The 16309-nt window shown below is 36.4% G+C and overlaps 1 protein-coding gene across 2 annotated transcripts in view; it reads left to right on the forward strand.

The window, feature by feature from the left end:
* LOC121426256 (transformation/transcription domain-associated protein-like) overlaps positions 1-15546 on the forward strand; it is a 77526-nt gene extending 61980 nt beyond the window's left edge. For both annotated transcript variants that reach the window (XM_041622490.1, XM_041622491.1), the window contains exons 62-70: positions 674-875; positions 1399-1506; positions 2372-2488; positions 3826-4041; positions 4507-4648; positions 5495-5691; positions 6036-6183; positions 6929-7040; positions 15422-15546. In XM_041622490.1, the coding sequence (XP_041478424.1) occupies positions 674-875; positions 1399-1506; positions 2372-2488; positions 3826-4041; positions 4507-4648; positions 5495-5691; positions 6036-6183; positions 6929-7038 (1240 nt within the window). In that variant the 3' untranslated portion in view covers positions 7039-7040; positions 15422-15546. The remainder of the gene's footprint in view (positions 1-673; positions 876-1398; positions 1507-2371; positions 2489-3825; positions 4042-4506; positions 4649-5494; positions 5692-6035; positions 6184-6928; positions 7041-15421) is intronic.
* The last annotated feature ends 763 nt before the right edge of the window (positions 15547-16309 follow it).

The raw sequence follows: 16309 nt of genomic DNA on the forward strand, positions 1-16309 counted from the left end.
GTCCAAATGAGTGTGGTGGCAATGCCTTTGAATCATGTACCAATAAATATTTATTTTTATATACATGTAGGACAGAAATGCTTTGACTCTATACACTTGGGTATCACCAATGCACAGAACTTGAAATGAAGAATAAAAAATAATAATATTAAAGGCATATGCTAACGTTGAAGACATGTAATTAAAAAAAATATCAAAAGAGAGATGAAATATGTACATGAATGCCTTTCTGTCAACCTAAAAACTCTAAAACAACAAAAATATGGAAAGAAATCCTTTTGATATACATTTACGTTATAATTGATGTTTTTTTGTAATTTCTATCGTGCCGATAATAATAGAACACATAAGTGTATGGATGAAATTAAGATGGTGTTTCCGGTCACTTTATATTTCACTTTTTTGAAGCACCTAATAATGATTTTCGGACACAATTTTTTCTGGGCTTCATTTTTATAACATATCACAGGTGCAAATGACATGTGGCACCTCGCAGCTCAGATTTTTTAAAAAGTCAAATCAATGTTAGCAAATACCTTTAATCACATTCCTCTATAGATGTACATCATTATGAAGGTGTTTTGCCATAAGGTACATGATGCATTTGCTATTAAGTTGCATTACGTTATTTCGATAAGACGAGGTAGCATTTTTATTTCTCCAATCTTGATAGGTCATTCCTTATCGAGGAGAGGTGTCGATTCTTGAGCCACTTCTCCTCGGCTACCGCTGATGTGGAGTTACCGGGAGAGTTCCTGACCCCCAAGCACAGTCACTACACCATCCGCATCGCCCGTTTCATGCCTCACGTAGAGATCACCCACAAACACAACACGGCTGCTAGGAGGCTCTACATTAGAGGCAGCAATGGAAAGGTATGTTTGATCTGACTTTAATTGATATGATTTTATTTGATATCATATGACATTTGACATTATGTGACTTGGTATTTGATGATTTAATTCAAACACATTCGATTTAATGTGGTGTGGTTTGAATTATTTTGAATGGCAAGATATAGGATGTTTTCATATTTTATTTTATTTTGATAATCTTTCATTTGAATTACTTTGATATGATTTACGCTGATATGAGTTGATATGATATTAATTGGTTTGGTTTGATAACTTTGATATGACTTCACGTTAATCAACAAATGTAGATAAAAGCATTGCAACAACGTCAGTGCTGAGGCAAGATTTGAACCCAGGACCTTGTGGTTCAAGTTCTAGAGACTGCTCCACTAACCTCAACACTGTTACATATGTATGGTTTCCTTGCATTGATAATGTATTATTGAAAATGGTTTTCCGAGCCCAAGAGTATTCTCACTGACTGAAAAATTTGGATGTTATTGTTGTTTGGATGATAAGTGGATGCTATTCATAACATTTCTAGATCTACCCATACCTTGTTGTAAACGATGCAAGCATGGCTGAATCAAGACGAGAGGAAAGGGTTCTTCAAGTCCTAAGGATGCTCAATCATTATCTGGGCAAGAGGAAGGTAAAATTCAGCTTCTCCATTATTTCTCCATTCCAAACGTTTAAATACATGTTTACTAGTCTATTAGTTTTCACAGCCACAGTATTAATTGCAAATTTCACTGTCAAGATTTCCACCAAAATGTCTTTATATGTATGTATATATGTCTGATATTAAACATGTTTGCATATAAATGGCTCTTTTTCTGGTTTAATTGTTTAAGCCATGGTCTCATTGTGTTAATATGATGGAAAGCCAAAAATGTCAAACTTTGTATACATTGTTCTCATGTTAACTATGCTCATTCCTAATTCTTTATTGATGAAGACAAGTATCTTAAGCATACTTCATAGACAGGAAAAAATGGTTAGTGTCAAATGAGCTGATAGAATAAACCTCAGTTGTTAGAGATTTATGTTATAATTGGCTATCCATAGATAAGCCACAACTCAAGACCATTGTTTGAATTAACACAGTCTTAAGAATATGGACCAGTAACTTTATAGTTTTGACTGAATCTACTTCTTGAATGGACACTTGCTGAATAGAGTAGATTTTATTAAAATAAAGACCTGGGCCCCATCTTACAAAGAGCTGCAATTGATCCGATCAATCTCAACTATGGATGGCTAGCAACTTTGTATTATGCATGTTTGTTCAAAATATTTTCTAGCTGTGTTGTATATTCATGTATTAATTGTTTTCTTAACTTGTGCAAATTTCCTGTAGAAAATTTTATAACACTGATAGATTTCCTTAGAGTTACGATTGATTGGATCAATCATAACTCTTTGTAAGACTAGCCCCAGATAAGATGCCTTGTGCAGTTAATTTTCTGTAGTATGAGCAATCGAGACTTAAGATTTTTTTTTTCTGTTTGTTCCAGGAAACTGCAAAGAGACAACTTCAATTCACAGTACCTCGTGTAGTAGCAGTGTCTCCTCAGATGAGATTGGTAGAAGATAGCCCCTCATCATTATCTCTGCTGGATATATACAAGAAGGTAAAGCTAAAATGTGTTATATACCATTCAAATGAGACTGGTAGAAGATAGCCCCTCATCACTATCTCTGCTGGATATATACAAGAAGGTAAAGCTAAAATGTGTTATATACCATTCAAATGAGACTGGTAGAAGATAGCTCCTCATCATTATCTCTGCTGGATATATACAAGAAGGTAAAGCTAAAATGTGTTATATACCATTCAAATGAGACTGGTAGAAGATAGCCCCTCATCACTATCTCTGCTGGATATATACAAGAAGGTACTGATAAAATATGTAATTTAACCATTCATATTAAAGGAGAATGAAACCTTTGGAACAAGCAGGCGTGTGTCGAAACATAAAAATCAAAGAATAAGAACAAAGAAAGTTTGAGAAAAATCAGACGACTAATTAAAAAGTTATGAGCATTTGAATATTGCAATCACTAATGCTATGGAGATCCTCCCATTGGCAATGCAATAAGGATGTGTGATGTCACTTGTGAACAACTTTCCCTTTGATGGACTATAAAATACCCTCAAAATGTCTCTTTTTGCTTTTTCTAATGGTGATCCAAACTCCTTTTCCATGATGTATTTTTAAAAGTCTGTATTACATGCCGTCCTATAGAAAGAACACATGATCTACGAATAGATGTGATAAAAGAGGCAATTTAAGTGAAATACATACTAAAGTGATGGGGAGAGTTGTTCACAAGTGACATCACACATCTTTGTTGCATTGCCAATTTTAGAATCTCCATAGCATTAGTGATCGCAATATTCAAATGCTCTTTAACTTTCTCATTTGTCCGATTTTTCTCAAACTTTCGTTAATCTGTTTCTTTGATTTTTCTGTTTTCACACAAGCTATCTTGTTCCAAACGTTTCATTCTCCTTTAAACCAAAGCAATATGGTGTAATATCTCATTTTGAAAATCTATTTTACAATTTATTATGCATTTCATTGCTTTTTTTAAATGTAAGAATTTATATTTTCTTCAAAATTGATGATTATAGATCATTCAACTACCAAATTCAACCCTAAATTAAAGATCAATTTTAATGATAGAATAATTAGCCTTTTATTTTAAGAATCTAAATTTTCCATTTGCTTTGCAAGAAAAAAAATCATGGAAGTGAGGTGACATTGTATCACAAAAAGTCACATTCTGCATATCTGCTTTACCCTATGTCACGAATTGTGCAAGATTCAAAGAAAAAAAAATCCTAAAATTTGTGGCTTTATCTCCGTACATTCAGAATAACAGCACAAAATATTGAGAGGTCTGTTTAGACCATTCCTCTGAGCCTCCTCAGTTTATTTAAGTGCATTTTCCCTCTTTTTTACAGTGGTGTTCCAAGCAGCAAGTAGAAACCGACCCGCCCATCAACCGATACTACGAACGCCTTGCCGTGGTCCAGCTGCGAGGTTCACAAGCGAGCCATCAGGTCCTCCGGGATATCCTGAAAGAGGTCCAAACCAACATGGTGCCCAGGACACTGCTCAAGGAGTGGGCTCTGGATACATTCCCCACTTCCACCGACTACTTCGCCTTCAGGAAAATGGTGAGTAGGATTAATCATTCTCACAAAGATTTGCAATTGATTTCATCAGTCTCATCTCTTAAATATTGGAATCCATCAATGCCATTATTTTTTCATACAGGAACTGCGCACAATTTCGTTTGGATAGAGGATCACATTGAATCGTCATAAACATCAATCTCAACTAATGAATATTGACAACCGTCAATGTTATTATTCTTTATACAGGCAATGTACACAAAGTTCATTTGTAATCAACGAGGATCATATTGAATTGTCACTAACATAAATCTCAAATACTGGATATCAAAATCCATCAATGTCATAAATTCATACAAGAAATGTACACAATGTTCCTGTAGAAACGAAGAGAAACGCATAATAAATGTCATGAACACTGATGCGTGATCATACACCATATGTAGGAAAAATTTTGAACCGACATAGTTTCCTTATGACGTCTATCTATCTTTAATCCTGTTTCAGATGTGTGGTCAGTTAGCCTTGTTAGGTCTCGCCGAATTCGTTCTTCATTTGACAAGACTCAATCCAGAGATCATCCAAATCGAAAGGAACTCGGGACTTCTATCTGTGTTCTACTTCAGATTTGACCTGGATGAAACAAGTGGTATGTTATTGTTTTTAAGTCTCTGTTTCTCTCCCTCTTTTTATTTTTATTTTGAACCATATCACAATTTTCTTCCATCTATCACAATTGTCTTATTGTTTCTCACCCTCTTTCTCTCATGTTCCTAATTATAAAAAAATTTTCCTCTTTTTTATGAACTGTTGACTTTCCCTTCACCCCCTCCCCTCCTGCTCCGACTCAAGCCCCTTCCTTCTCCTCCCCTTCCTCTCCACTACTCCTCCTTCTCCCCTTCTTTCCCCTTGTATTCTTCCATTTCCCCTTCTCTCCCTTTCCTGCTCCTTTTGTCTGCTCCCCTATCCCTTTCCTCCTTCTGCTCCTTGTCATCCCTCCTTGCCTCCCCCACTCCACCTCTCCTCTTGCAACATCTACAACATCCCATTACACTAATTCTGCTAACCATAAGGTAAATATACAAATGGTTTTCCAGTTTATATTGCGCATTATGCAAACAAACAAAAGACCAAAAAAGCATCTTCTCTCTCCGCGCCATCAACATCTGCCCACTTCCTGCCCGGTTGGCTCCTATTGTGGGGCGTTGGGCAGTATACCCAGAGAAGAAAACATATATGACTGATCCATTACATCTTTACTAAGTATTAGTATATTAGACACAAATGATATCAAGCAATGCATAGCAAAGCAAGAGTACATAGTGCGTCACAAAATTTGTGATCTGGGAATTTTTGCTCATGGAACATAACAGTGAATTAGATTTAATGATCATATTAAGAAAAACTTGAATAGCTTAAGTTTTCGCAAATTCTAGTTATACCACTTTTTCCTTGTTAATATTTCTCATTGTTTATCAAAAATTCATCTACCCAGGAGAGCTTGATGCCAACCGACCCGTCCCGTTCCGCTTGACGCCAAACATTGCCGAGTTCTTGACAACAGTCGGGGTGAACGGGATGCTGAACGCCTGCATGATATCCATTGCTCGGTGTCTGGTCCAGCCGTCGTTCCAGTTACCGGCCATACTCAAAGCTGTGCTGAGAGATGAAATGATTGCGTGGAGTAAAAAGGTAAGATTCTGAAAATGCTCATAGAACATGGCGAAGTCACATCTGGCTCAAACTAGCTTTAGCCAAGCTACTGTTTGCGCTCAAGTGTTTCAAGGAATAAATGCCTACCAGGTCCCCTTATACATCACCTGAGTCGAGTGCAGCAAAATGAGGGTCAATTTCTTGCTGAAGGAAATCACGCCATGGCTGGGTTTTGAACCCACAACCCTCAGTTTCAAAGTCCATAGACTAATCCACTGGGCAAAAAAAAAAAACCCTCCATATAAGTTGATTTACACTTAATAATTCCTTCTTCAAGGTCATTCATTGATACCTGAATATCATATGTTCTTTATTTTCTCCAGAAACAAGAAGACACGAGTTCATCAAGCTCTTCTTCCTCGAGTAGTTCTACTGCTTCTTCTTCTGCTAGTTCAAGTTCCCCAACTGAGAGTGAACGTCTTATTAGCTTGGTCACCAAAGCAATCAATGCTATCATGACAAGATTACAAAGTAAGAACCTACCATTACCTATTATTATAAGTGACCTGCTTCCCCAGAACCAACAATATGTCACCATGGATCAGTTTTCACGAGTTCTAAATCATTGCAATAAGCCAGTTCACGATTAGCTCATGATCAACTTTTCTCAAATGACCTTTGTGATTTTTCATTAGGATGAGCACTATCATTTTTGAATGTTGCGTAAGCTTTACCGGTAGAGTATTCAAATTCAAAGGCATTGTATAGACCAGGTGACTAGAATAGTACAGCAGGGATAAAGTTTGGAAATCTGTTTTATTGTCTGCCTTTGGCACATTTGACTATTGTTTAGGCTACTGTCAAATACCAGTTATTATGAAGGCTCATACTCATCAGCTTGGATGCAATGAAATGAATAATTTTCAAAGGAATACATGAATAGTTGTCAAATCACAAATGCATATGTCAGTGAATTTGAAAGCCACCTTCATGGTTTATCTCAAATGACCCTTTTCTGCTCGTGCGCAGTTTACAACCATGAACAGGCTTGTACTTACGATGTGTTTTTTTTTTCTAATTCAATGGAAATCTCAAACTATATTTTGGGAAGCTTATTGTTGGTTTTGTTGTCACATATTGTTGTTTGCTAAATAATAATTGAGGCAATTCTTTTTTTTTTTATTACATTTTTACTATAATATTAAAGATAAATAGTCTCAGAAGTTTATTAGGGAATACTTTTCTCATAAACAACTGTTTCTGTTTAATGTTATAGATCTTGCTCAGTTTGAAGGGGGTGAGAGTAAAGTGAGTACGTTGGTAGCTGCAGCTAACAGTCCTGATAACCTGTGCCGTATGGACCCAGCCTGGCACCCATGGCTCTAACGGTAAGTAATTTCAGAAGAATTATTTGCTAACTCTGAATTGGTCATGGTTTTTTGTAATTGTATTGTGTAGTGCCGTAAGTCTTCGCAGTGATGATGTTGATGGAGATGAAGATGATATTGATGATGTTGATTATGGTGATGATGATGGTGATGATGGTTATTATGATGGTAGTGGTAGTGATGGTGGTGGTGTTGGTGATGATGATGATGAAGATGAAAATGGTGATGATGATGATGATGATGATAATGGTAATGATTGTAATGATGATTATGATGATGATAATGGTGGTGATGACGATGATGATGATGGTGATGGTGGTGATGATGATGGTGATGATGATGGTGGTGGTGGTGAGGATGATGTTGATTATAGATGATGATGATAATGGTAATGATTGTAATGATGATTATGATGATGATAATGGTGATGATGATGATGATGATGATGGTGGTGGTGGTGGTGGTGATGATGGTTATGATGATGGTGGTGGTGGTGGTGATGATGGTGATGATGATGATGGTTGTGGTGGTGATGATGATGAGGATGATGATCCTAATGATAATGATCATGGTGATGATTGTAATGATGATAATGACAATGATGGTGATGATGATGATGATGATGATACTGATAATGATCATGGTGGTGGTGGTGATGATGATGATGATTGTAATATTGATGATGAGGATGATTGTAAATGTAATGATAATGATGATTATGATGACAATGGTGATGGTGAGGATGATGATGATGTATATATATATATTTATATATTACTCTGTATTCTATGCTGTATTAATTTGTAGTTTTTTGTTGGTACAGCTGTATTTATTCTGTTTTTTATTTGATGTTTATCTACATGTAGATGTGAAATTTGTAAGATTTAACTGAATTGATGCATTGAGAATTACCCAGTATAACCTGTACTATATCATTACTTGAATCTTGAATGTGGTTTTACTTGGTTTCCAATGGTCTGAATGAACTTTTATAAATTTAAAGACCATTTATATAACAATAAAAAGCTAAAATATACAAATATTATTTCTTTCCATCGGAATTTGTATGTGGCATCCCGATTATAAAAAAGTAAAAGCAGTTAAATTCAAGAAACAAAAGTAAAACTAATACATTTTTTATGGAAACTGAATTTGCATTCATTGGAGTTATGTAATGTCCTTGAAATCATGTTTTCAAGATGAGTTTCATTTTTTGGTGTAGACATGTACTTAAAAAGTGTTAGGTAACTTTGGAATCTGCATTATCGCCTTCCAGGGCATCACAAATATAGACTTAAAAGGTTGAAGGAGCTTTTAATTTTTCACAAAAAAATGCGGAGGGGGGGCTAAATCAGTACCCCTTCCCCTTTCTTTTGGGTTAACTCCTCAATGACTAATTAAGTGATATCAAGCTGGCACGACATGATTTCAAAGAAGTTTCCTTTTTAATAATCGAAATTTCCTTGCACAATTTTATTTCATGACATGGATTTTGTTTTTCTTAAAGTTATTCCTCATTTCAAAGAGTTGGTTGGTTTGTATGATTTTCCAGGATTTAATGCTGTGATATTGGTGAAAAATAACAAACATGAGAATGTATCATGCATGCACCTGTGAGTAACAGAAAACTACCCAGAATTCCCTGGCCAAACTAGGCTATATACCAGCCTTTGATATACTTTTTAAAGAGAAATTCCAGTAGTTGCAGTAAACACTGATTTCATGGGAAAGTCTGTAAAACAAGGCTTAATTGTCAGTATATCTAGATCTGGTACAGTTACATAAATTGAACTTTTGTGAAATCTTGAAATTTACGCTGAAAAATGATCACACCGAAGCTCCCCAACACAGATAGGCGCACGTGGGACAGTGTATAATTATTGCTTTGAATGTCGGGGCCCGACGCTCTACCCGAATCATGTGCTTATTTGCTAATTTCTCAGCAATTACACAATTTCTTCCAGAATCCTTTGGCACATACGTTTTATATACAAAGAGACACTTTGGTGGTCATTTCATTGGATTCTGTACAAACTCATTTTGATATCGTTACCAAAACTGGCATTTACCTTTAAAGTAGAATGACACCCTTGAAATGAGTATGATTGTATGAAAACAAACAATTCCAGAGCTTTTGAATGTTGAGATCACTAAATGTTATATACCTGTACACCCTCCCATTGTTGTAGCATAATATAGTTTGATATAGTTTTATTCAATATCTTCAGTACCAAATTAATACCATGTAATGATATGTAAATTTAATGTTTATTACAATGTAGCACAATAGTATACTTAGTTTAATGTAGAATAATATTTCATTTTTAATGAAAACCATATTAAAATAATTTGATCTCTTATGTAATAAATAAATTTTGTTAAAATTTGTTAAGCACATAGAGATTACCAATTATTATGCGCTATATAAGTACAATATCATTATTATTATTATTATTGACAATGTAACCAAGATTCTGTGCTAACACAAGAGTATTACTCTCATCTATATACACTGAAAATAAACACCCCAAAACATCTATTTTTCTCATTCTAATGAGTGCAAACTCAATGTTCATGATATATTTGCTGAAACCTCCATTACATGTCATCCCATGAAAAAAAAACACCTCGTGGGTGTTTTATAAAGCTGTTTGTAAGACCTCAAGAACGACCGGGGAACTTAAATAACGGTGAATATACCAAAAGAAAGGACGACCAGTGGGGTGTTTCATGAAAGGACTTGTCGGACGTTTTATCCGACAAGTCCCATTTTATCCGACAGTTACTTTTTATTTATTTATTTATTTCATTTCCAGGCAAGAAAACATGACAGCAATAGAAACATTACAACAGAAATGTAAAATTGAGCACCAGCCAATGCCTGGGGATCACCTGAAAGAATTGAAAATTCTGTCAAGAGGTTCTCCACATTGGCTGGTGTCTACATGGAATAACACAAAATAGCAATAAATTCAAACATGTAATTACAATACTTCTATATAGATTAAGTTACCATAGTAACAGTACTTCTCAGCCAATCAGCATCAGAGAAAGATGTCAGTTCTGACAACTTGTCGGATGAAAATCTTGATAAAACACTCCCAGGTGCCCATTTCATAAGGCTGTTCATAATTTAAGAGCGATTTTGAGAACGACTGGTGAACCGTTCTTATGCGCTGAATAATCTCAAATGGACATTTAATGGTGATTATCATTTACCACAAGAAAGGATCATCAGTCTTCTTAAAGTCGCTCTTTACTTACAAGCAGCTATACGAAACGACCCTCTTATCTGTCAGAACTTCCATTGATTTGTTTCTTTGTTTTTCTGTTTTTTTACAAGCTTACTTGTCTCGTGTCCCTGCTTGTTCCCAGGTTTTCATTCTCCTTTCATCTGTATACATCTAAGACATTCACATATATTTTGTCATCGGTACCACTTCACAGTGAGAGAGAAAGACAAAAAAATATGACATATAATAATAATGATAATAATAGCTGGGTTATTAAGTGCTTTTGCCTGAGGATACAAAGCGCTACTATTGTTGTGCTGCTATATAGGCACGGAAGCATTCAAAGACTTTTTCCTACCGGTTACCCATTCACCTCACCAGGGTTGAGTGCAGCACAATGAGGGTAAATTTCTTGCTGAAGGAAATCATGACATGGCTGGGATTCGAACCCCACGTCCCTCAGATTAAAAAACATGAGTCATAAATCACTAAACCATGACGCCCCCACATATCAACTTAACATTTGTTTTTGACTAACGTCTGAGATTTTGGTCGTCTTGTAAGTTCAATTCACCTTGCTTTGATAATGGAATTCATGATTAATGAAAAACTTATCCTCCATTTCTGTATAATCTCGTCATTTAATCTCTTGGAAGATTATATTTCAAATCATTCCCTCTCCCTTGGGTTAATAACATGACGGCCTACCGGACTTGAGACCTCCCTGGCTTGCACATTACCATCATTATTAATCCAAGCTTATCTTTGTGGTTGATTTCTTTCATTAATATGATTGCTTTTCATATTATCTAGGGTATGCATTTTTCATTAGGAATGCATCAATGTTGGTAGGAGAGTTTGTTTATACGTATTATTATTCTAGGGTATGCATTTTTCATTAGGAATGCATCAATGTTGGTAGGAGAGTTTGTTTATACGTATTATTATTCAAGGATGCTCGCTTTCAATGCTGGACTTTGAAGGTGATACCATGGTATGGTGATACTATTGATAAAGGGGTTCTTAGAGACCCCCCCCCCTCCATCCATCCTTGATTATGAAAAGTGATGATGCTAAAAAGATTGAAAGAATGGAGGATGTAATAAATGTTATTTTTATCAATTTATAAAGTATAAACAAATGAATTTTTAAACATGTAGAAAGAATTAACCCAGCAAACAGTATAGGGTAGAGGTTCCACTGTACCTAAATAGGGTAAGGATACATTGCAAAAACTCCAGTGTTGATTTAACACCAGCCTGAAATGTATATGTCCACACCAGAGAAGTATTGAAACAGCACCAGTTTGGAATCAAACCGATGCTGTTTTAATTAATTGGTGTTGTATAATCACCTTTCTGGTGTTATTTAACACTTCTCTGGTGTGGACATGAATAGATTCCAGGCTGGTGTTAGATTAACACTGGAGTTTTTGCAGTGTATGCTTATTTCTTGTACCAGTTTACACACAAAAATGCATCTAAAGACAACATTTATAAATTATGATATATTTTTCATATGTTTGAAAAAATCCTCGAAGCATGAAATTAATGATTTACATCCTTAACTCTAGGTTTTATTAAAAGTCTTTATTGGAACTATTTCTTTATATTTTTCCTAATTTGGTGTGTGCGCTTAAGAAGACAACACCATTAGTATTATTATTTACTCTTTTGTGTGATATGCATTCAAGCTTCAACACTTTGCAGATTGGAATTGATCCATTAAAAAGTACTGTTACAAACTGTAATATGTAGATCTATTATCATTATTCTTATCATTACTAAAACCTTGAAAATTTATTCTAGAAACTGTTAACCTTTGAATCTAGACATGAAAATTGATGTCTAATTGTGGTGTGATTTTGTACCGTGAGAGCCAATGCACATTTTAGTTTTGTCTAAATACTTAGCCTTATTTTGATCAATATCCCAACAGCTGATGGTATTGTTCATCCCTACTAATCAATTCTTTTTGATAAAAACATTTTTTACGGTATTTTCCAAGCCTGATGTAATGGAATTAGAAATTTCAGAGAAAAAGACTGTTCTTTGTTAAACCAGTCACGATGTCTTTTCAATTCCCAATGATAATATAACCCTGTTCACAAAGTGTGAGGCAAAAATAAATCCAGTCTCTTCCTTTCCCTCTTCCATCCACTTTCCTCTTGCCCCCTCCTCTCCCTCCCCTTCCCCTTAATTCATCCTTCCTTCCCTCTCCTTCACCCACCCCTCCTCCTCCCTCCCCCTTTTCCCTCACTTCATCCTCTTCCTTCCCCCAAGGCTTCACGTCCCCTTCTCCCTCTTTCCCCCTCTCTCTATTCCCTACTCCCCTCCACCTCTCCCCCTATCCCTCTCATCCCCTTTCCCTTTCCTTGCCCTCTCTCCTCCCTTCTCCCCCTTCCCCCCTCTTTTCCCTCTCCCCCCTTCTTATTCACTCTCCCCCTCTCCTTATGACCTCCCCCTCCCCTTCTGCTCACTTCTGTCTCCCTCCCCTCCCTCCTTAATCTCTCCCCTTCCCTCACTCCCCTTCTCCCTCCCCCCTCTTTCTCTATTCCCTTCCCCCTCTTCTTATATCCTTCCCCCTCTTCTTATTCCCTCTCCCCCTCTCCTTATTCCCTCCCCCCTCTCCTTATTCCCTCCCCCCTCTCCTTATTCCCTCCCCCCTCTCCTTATTCCCTCCCTCTCCCCTTCCGCTCACTTCTGTCTCCCTCCCCTCCCTCCTTACCCTCTCTCCCCCTCCACCTCTTCCTCCCTCCCCCCACCTCTTTTCCTCTCTCCCTCTAACACCTTTCCATTAAGTCTAACCTAGAAGGGAGAGAGGTAAATCCAATTGTGTTCTTGCATTAGTTATGGCCATATAGCCCTGGAGTATGAGGGCTTGTAGTCAGTCAACCGTCATTGTTTGTTGAGCAAACTACCCTTGGTGCACGGGATATGAATTCAACACACATTCCATGATTCCATCTCTCTTCTTTTCATGAATAATACCCCAGTTCCACCAGTGAAACTTTCTCCTGACTTGGTGCATAGGATATGAATACACTACACATTCAATGATTCACTTTCTCATCTTTTTCAAGAATAATACCCCAGTTCCACCAAGAAACTTTCTCCTGACTTGCATAGGATATGAATACACTACACATTCAATGATTCACTTTCTCATCTTTTTCAAGAATAATACCCCAGTTCCACCAAGAAACTGACTCCTGACTGGGTGGATAGGATATGAATACAACGCACATTCAATGATTACATTTCTCATCTTTTGAAGAATAATACCCCAGTTACATGTACACCAACAAAACTTACTCCTGACTTTGTGTATAGTATTTGAATACAACACACATTCAATGATTCTTTTTCTCATCTTTTCAAGAAATGTGCCTTAGTGACATCAACAAAGCTGATTTATAGATCGATTAAAGCAATTTTATTGTTTTTGAAAGATATTCCATTGATCAGTGTTGAGTTGGCTTTGCCAGTGTGTCTGTGCATGTAGCATAAATGTTCAGTATATTGACAATGAGGGATGGTAGTTTTCCTGAAGTCGTGTGACTACATATTTGCATTTTGCCATTCAGCGTTTCCATTTCATTTATTGTCTGTATGTTCTTCAGTAAATGTGATATGTTTTCATGGTTCTTCATATCATATTTCAACTTCAATTTTATTTTTGTATGTTGGTATTTAATCTTTTGTGTTCATACTACTGATTTTACCTCTTCTTGCATACGGTCTGCATCTACACAGCAAAAGGAAAAGAGAATTTATTGTTTAAAGGGGGATAGAAAGTATGCTAATAATAATAATAGGCATATATAGCACCATCTATCTGAGGCGCGTTGTTATTATTATTATTAACCCAGCTTTAGCCCGAGCTGCCTTTCAGCACTCATGCATTCACAGAATTAATCCTGCCGGGTACCCATTCACCTCACCTGGGTTGAGTGCAGCACAATGTGGATAAATTTCTTACTGAGGGAAATTACGCCATGGGCTAGGATTCGAACCCACGACCCTCTTTTTCAAAGTCAGACTATTCCACTGGGGCACATTGCTCCACAACGCTGTACATGCATGCACATGTGAGGAATTAAACTTATCAGAACAAAGGAACAAATGCTAATATTGAAGTGCAGATGGGAGGGTGGGTGGAGGGGTCTTGGAGCATGCTATCTCCCTCCCCCCCAAAAAAGTTTCACAACCAAGAACAAAAATGGATAAAGTAAGAAAAGGAAAAGGGTGGAGAAATATGATTTAATTCTCTAAATGATTTGTCAAAATCTATCACAAAATTCAATTTTTGTACGGAAAGATCAAAGATATTTTTTCCTGATTTGGCAAGTTCTACCCCCTCTAAATTTTTGGCTCATTACGCAACTGGATAATGCTTAATTGTTGATTAAAGATAATGCATCCCATGGGGGAAAAAGCGTGCCAGTGATGTAAAACACATGCACATACACACAAAAAAAAAACATGATTAAAATGGAGTTGATTCAACCTATTGCTCATTCAGATCATTTAATATAAAGGTTTTTGTTTAAGTTTAATTACATCATGGAGGCCTTGAACATTTGATTAAAAATGAAAAAAGGGGGGGGGGGGTGGGAATAGAAATCCTATCAATTTTGATCATTATGTAATCAACAGAGGACTTGGCAGTTTCTTGGTTACCAGTACTTGTGTTTGATATTGTTGAATGAATGATTGAACGTGACGATAATTGCAGTTGCATGTATGTGTACTGTTTGGTTGTGCTGAAAATTCATGAAGAAAAAATAAATCAATTTTTTTTGCCTTGAATTATTCTGCCTCAATATTTCAATAAATTACATTCATAACAAAAATGCCTGATACAAGAAAATTATTGTTATTGCTGTTGTTTATTATCATTATTTTTGTTGCTGTTATCATTATTCATTGTGGATTATTCAAAATTTGAACATGAATGCTAAGGCATACGATACAATACAGACAGAAATAATGAACCGGGGATTTATTTCATATTCATTTTAAACCCTTTTTACATTGGATGAAAAATGAGTACACAAATATGAATGTAAGCATTGCAATTCAGTCTAATAACTTTTTAATGCTTTACTATTGTATCTGTTTTCTTCCTATTCTCTTGTGTGTGCAGGTTCCCTGGGAAGAAGCTACTGATTTCAGTGATTATATCCTGAACTTGGATCCACTAGCGTACCTATGGGTGGGGGGGCAGTCTGCCCCCCTGACGAGTCACAACCCATGCAAGGGACGTATCTCCCCCCCTGACAAGTCACAACTGAGGACCTTTTTTTTTTTGCTTGTCATTTTTTTTCTGGTGCGAAATATCCTTTATATCCTATCGAGGACCTTTATTTCTTTTTATTGCTTGTCAATTTTTTTGGCAGACGATTTTGTCCCCCCCCCCCCGTGGAAAATCCTAGGCACGCTACTGCTTGGACCTCATGTGAAAACAATCCGGGGGATGAAGTCTCATTCCTTGTATTCTTGATCTGGTTCTTGTTTCACAAGTGCATAACTTTGACAACTTAACTATAAGCCATTAAGATTAAAGGATTTCAGTAGCTAAAAACTGTTATTGCAAAAGTTTTGTGAAACGGCCCCCAGAACTAAACATTTATCTTGTCGAAGTCAAGAAAGTTGCATGACCGCTCATTTACCCTTTTTTACTCTGACACTACTAGACTGATAATTATACTCTATTGTACACAAAAACTGCTGTTGACTGGTGTTTACAGACTACCACATCGGTTATTTTGTTCTGGTTTCAAATTTATACTTTTAGTTCAACACCTATAATGGGTGTTATTACAACACCTTTGGTTACTTCTATAGCACTCTTTGGTGTCATGTTCAAAATCTAGGGTGTAATTTTAGCACCCCATCAGGGTGTGGTCCTCCACGGACACTGAATGGTGTCATTTTTAACACCTCAGTTCGTACAGTGTAGAGACTTACAGCTTTCTGGGCCCATTTGCATAAATAAAATCAAATTAAAATAAGTAAGTTTTAAGATTTTTTG

Source organism: Lytechinus variegatus, chromosome 13 (genome assembly GCF_018143015.1).
Source record: "Lytechinus variegatus isolate NC3 chromosome 13, Lvar_3.0, whole genome shotgun sequence".
Lineage (NCBI taxonomy): Eukaryota > Metazoa > Echinodermata > Echinoidea > Temnopleuroida > Toxopneustidae > Lytechinus > Lytechinus variegatus.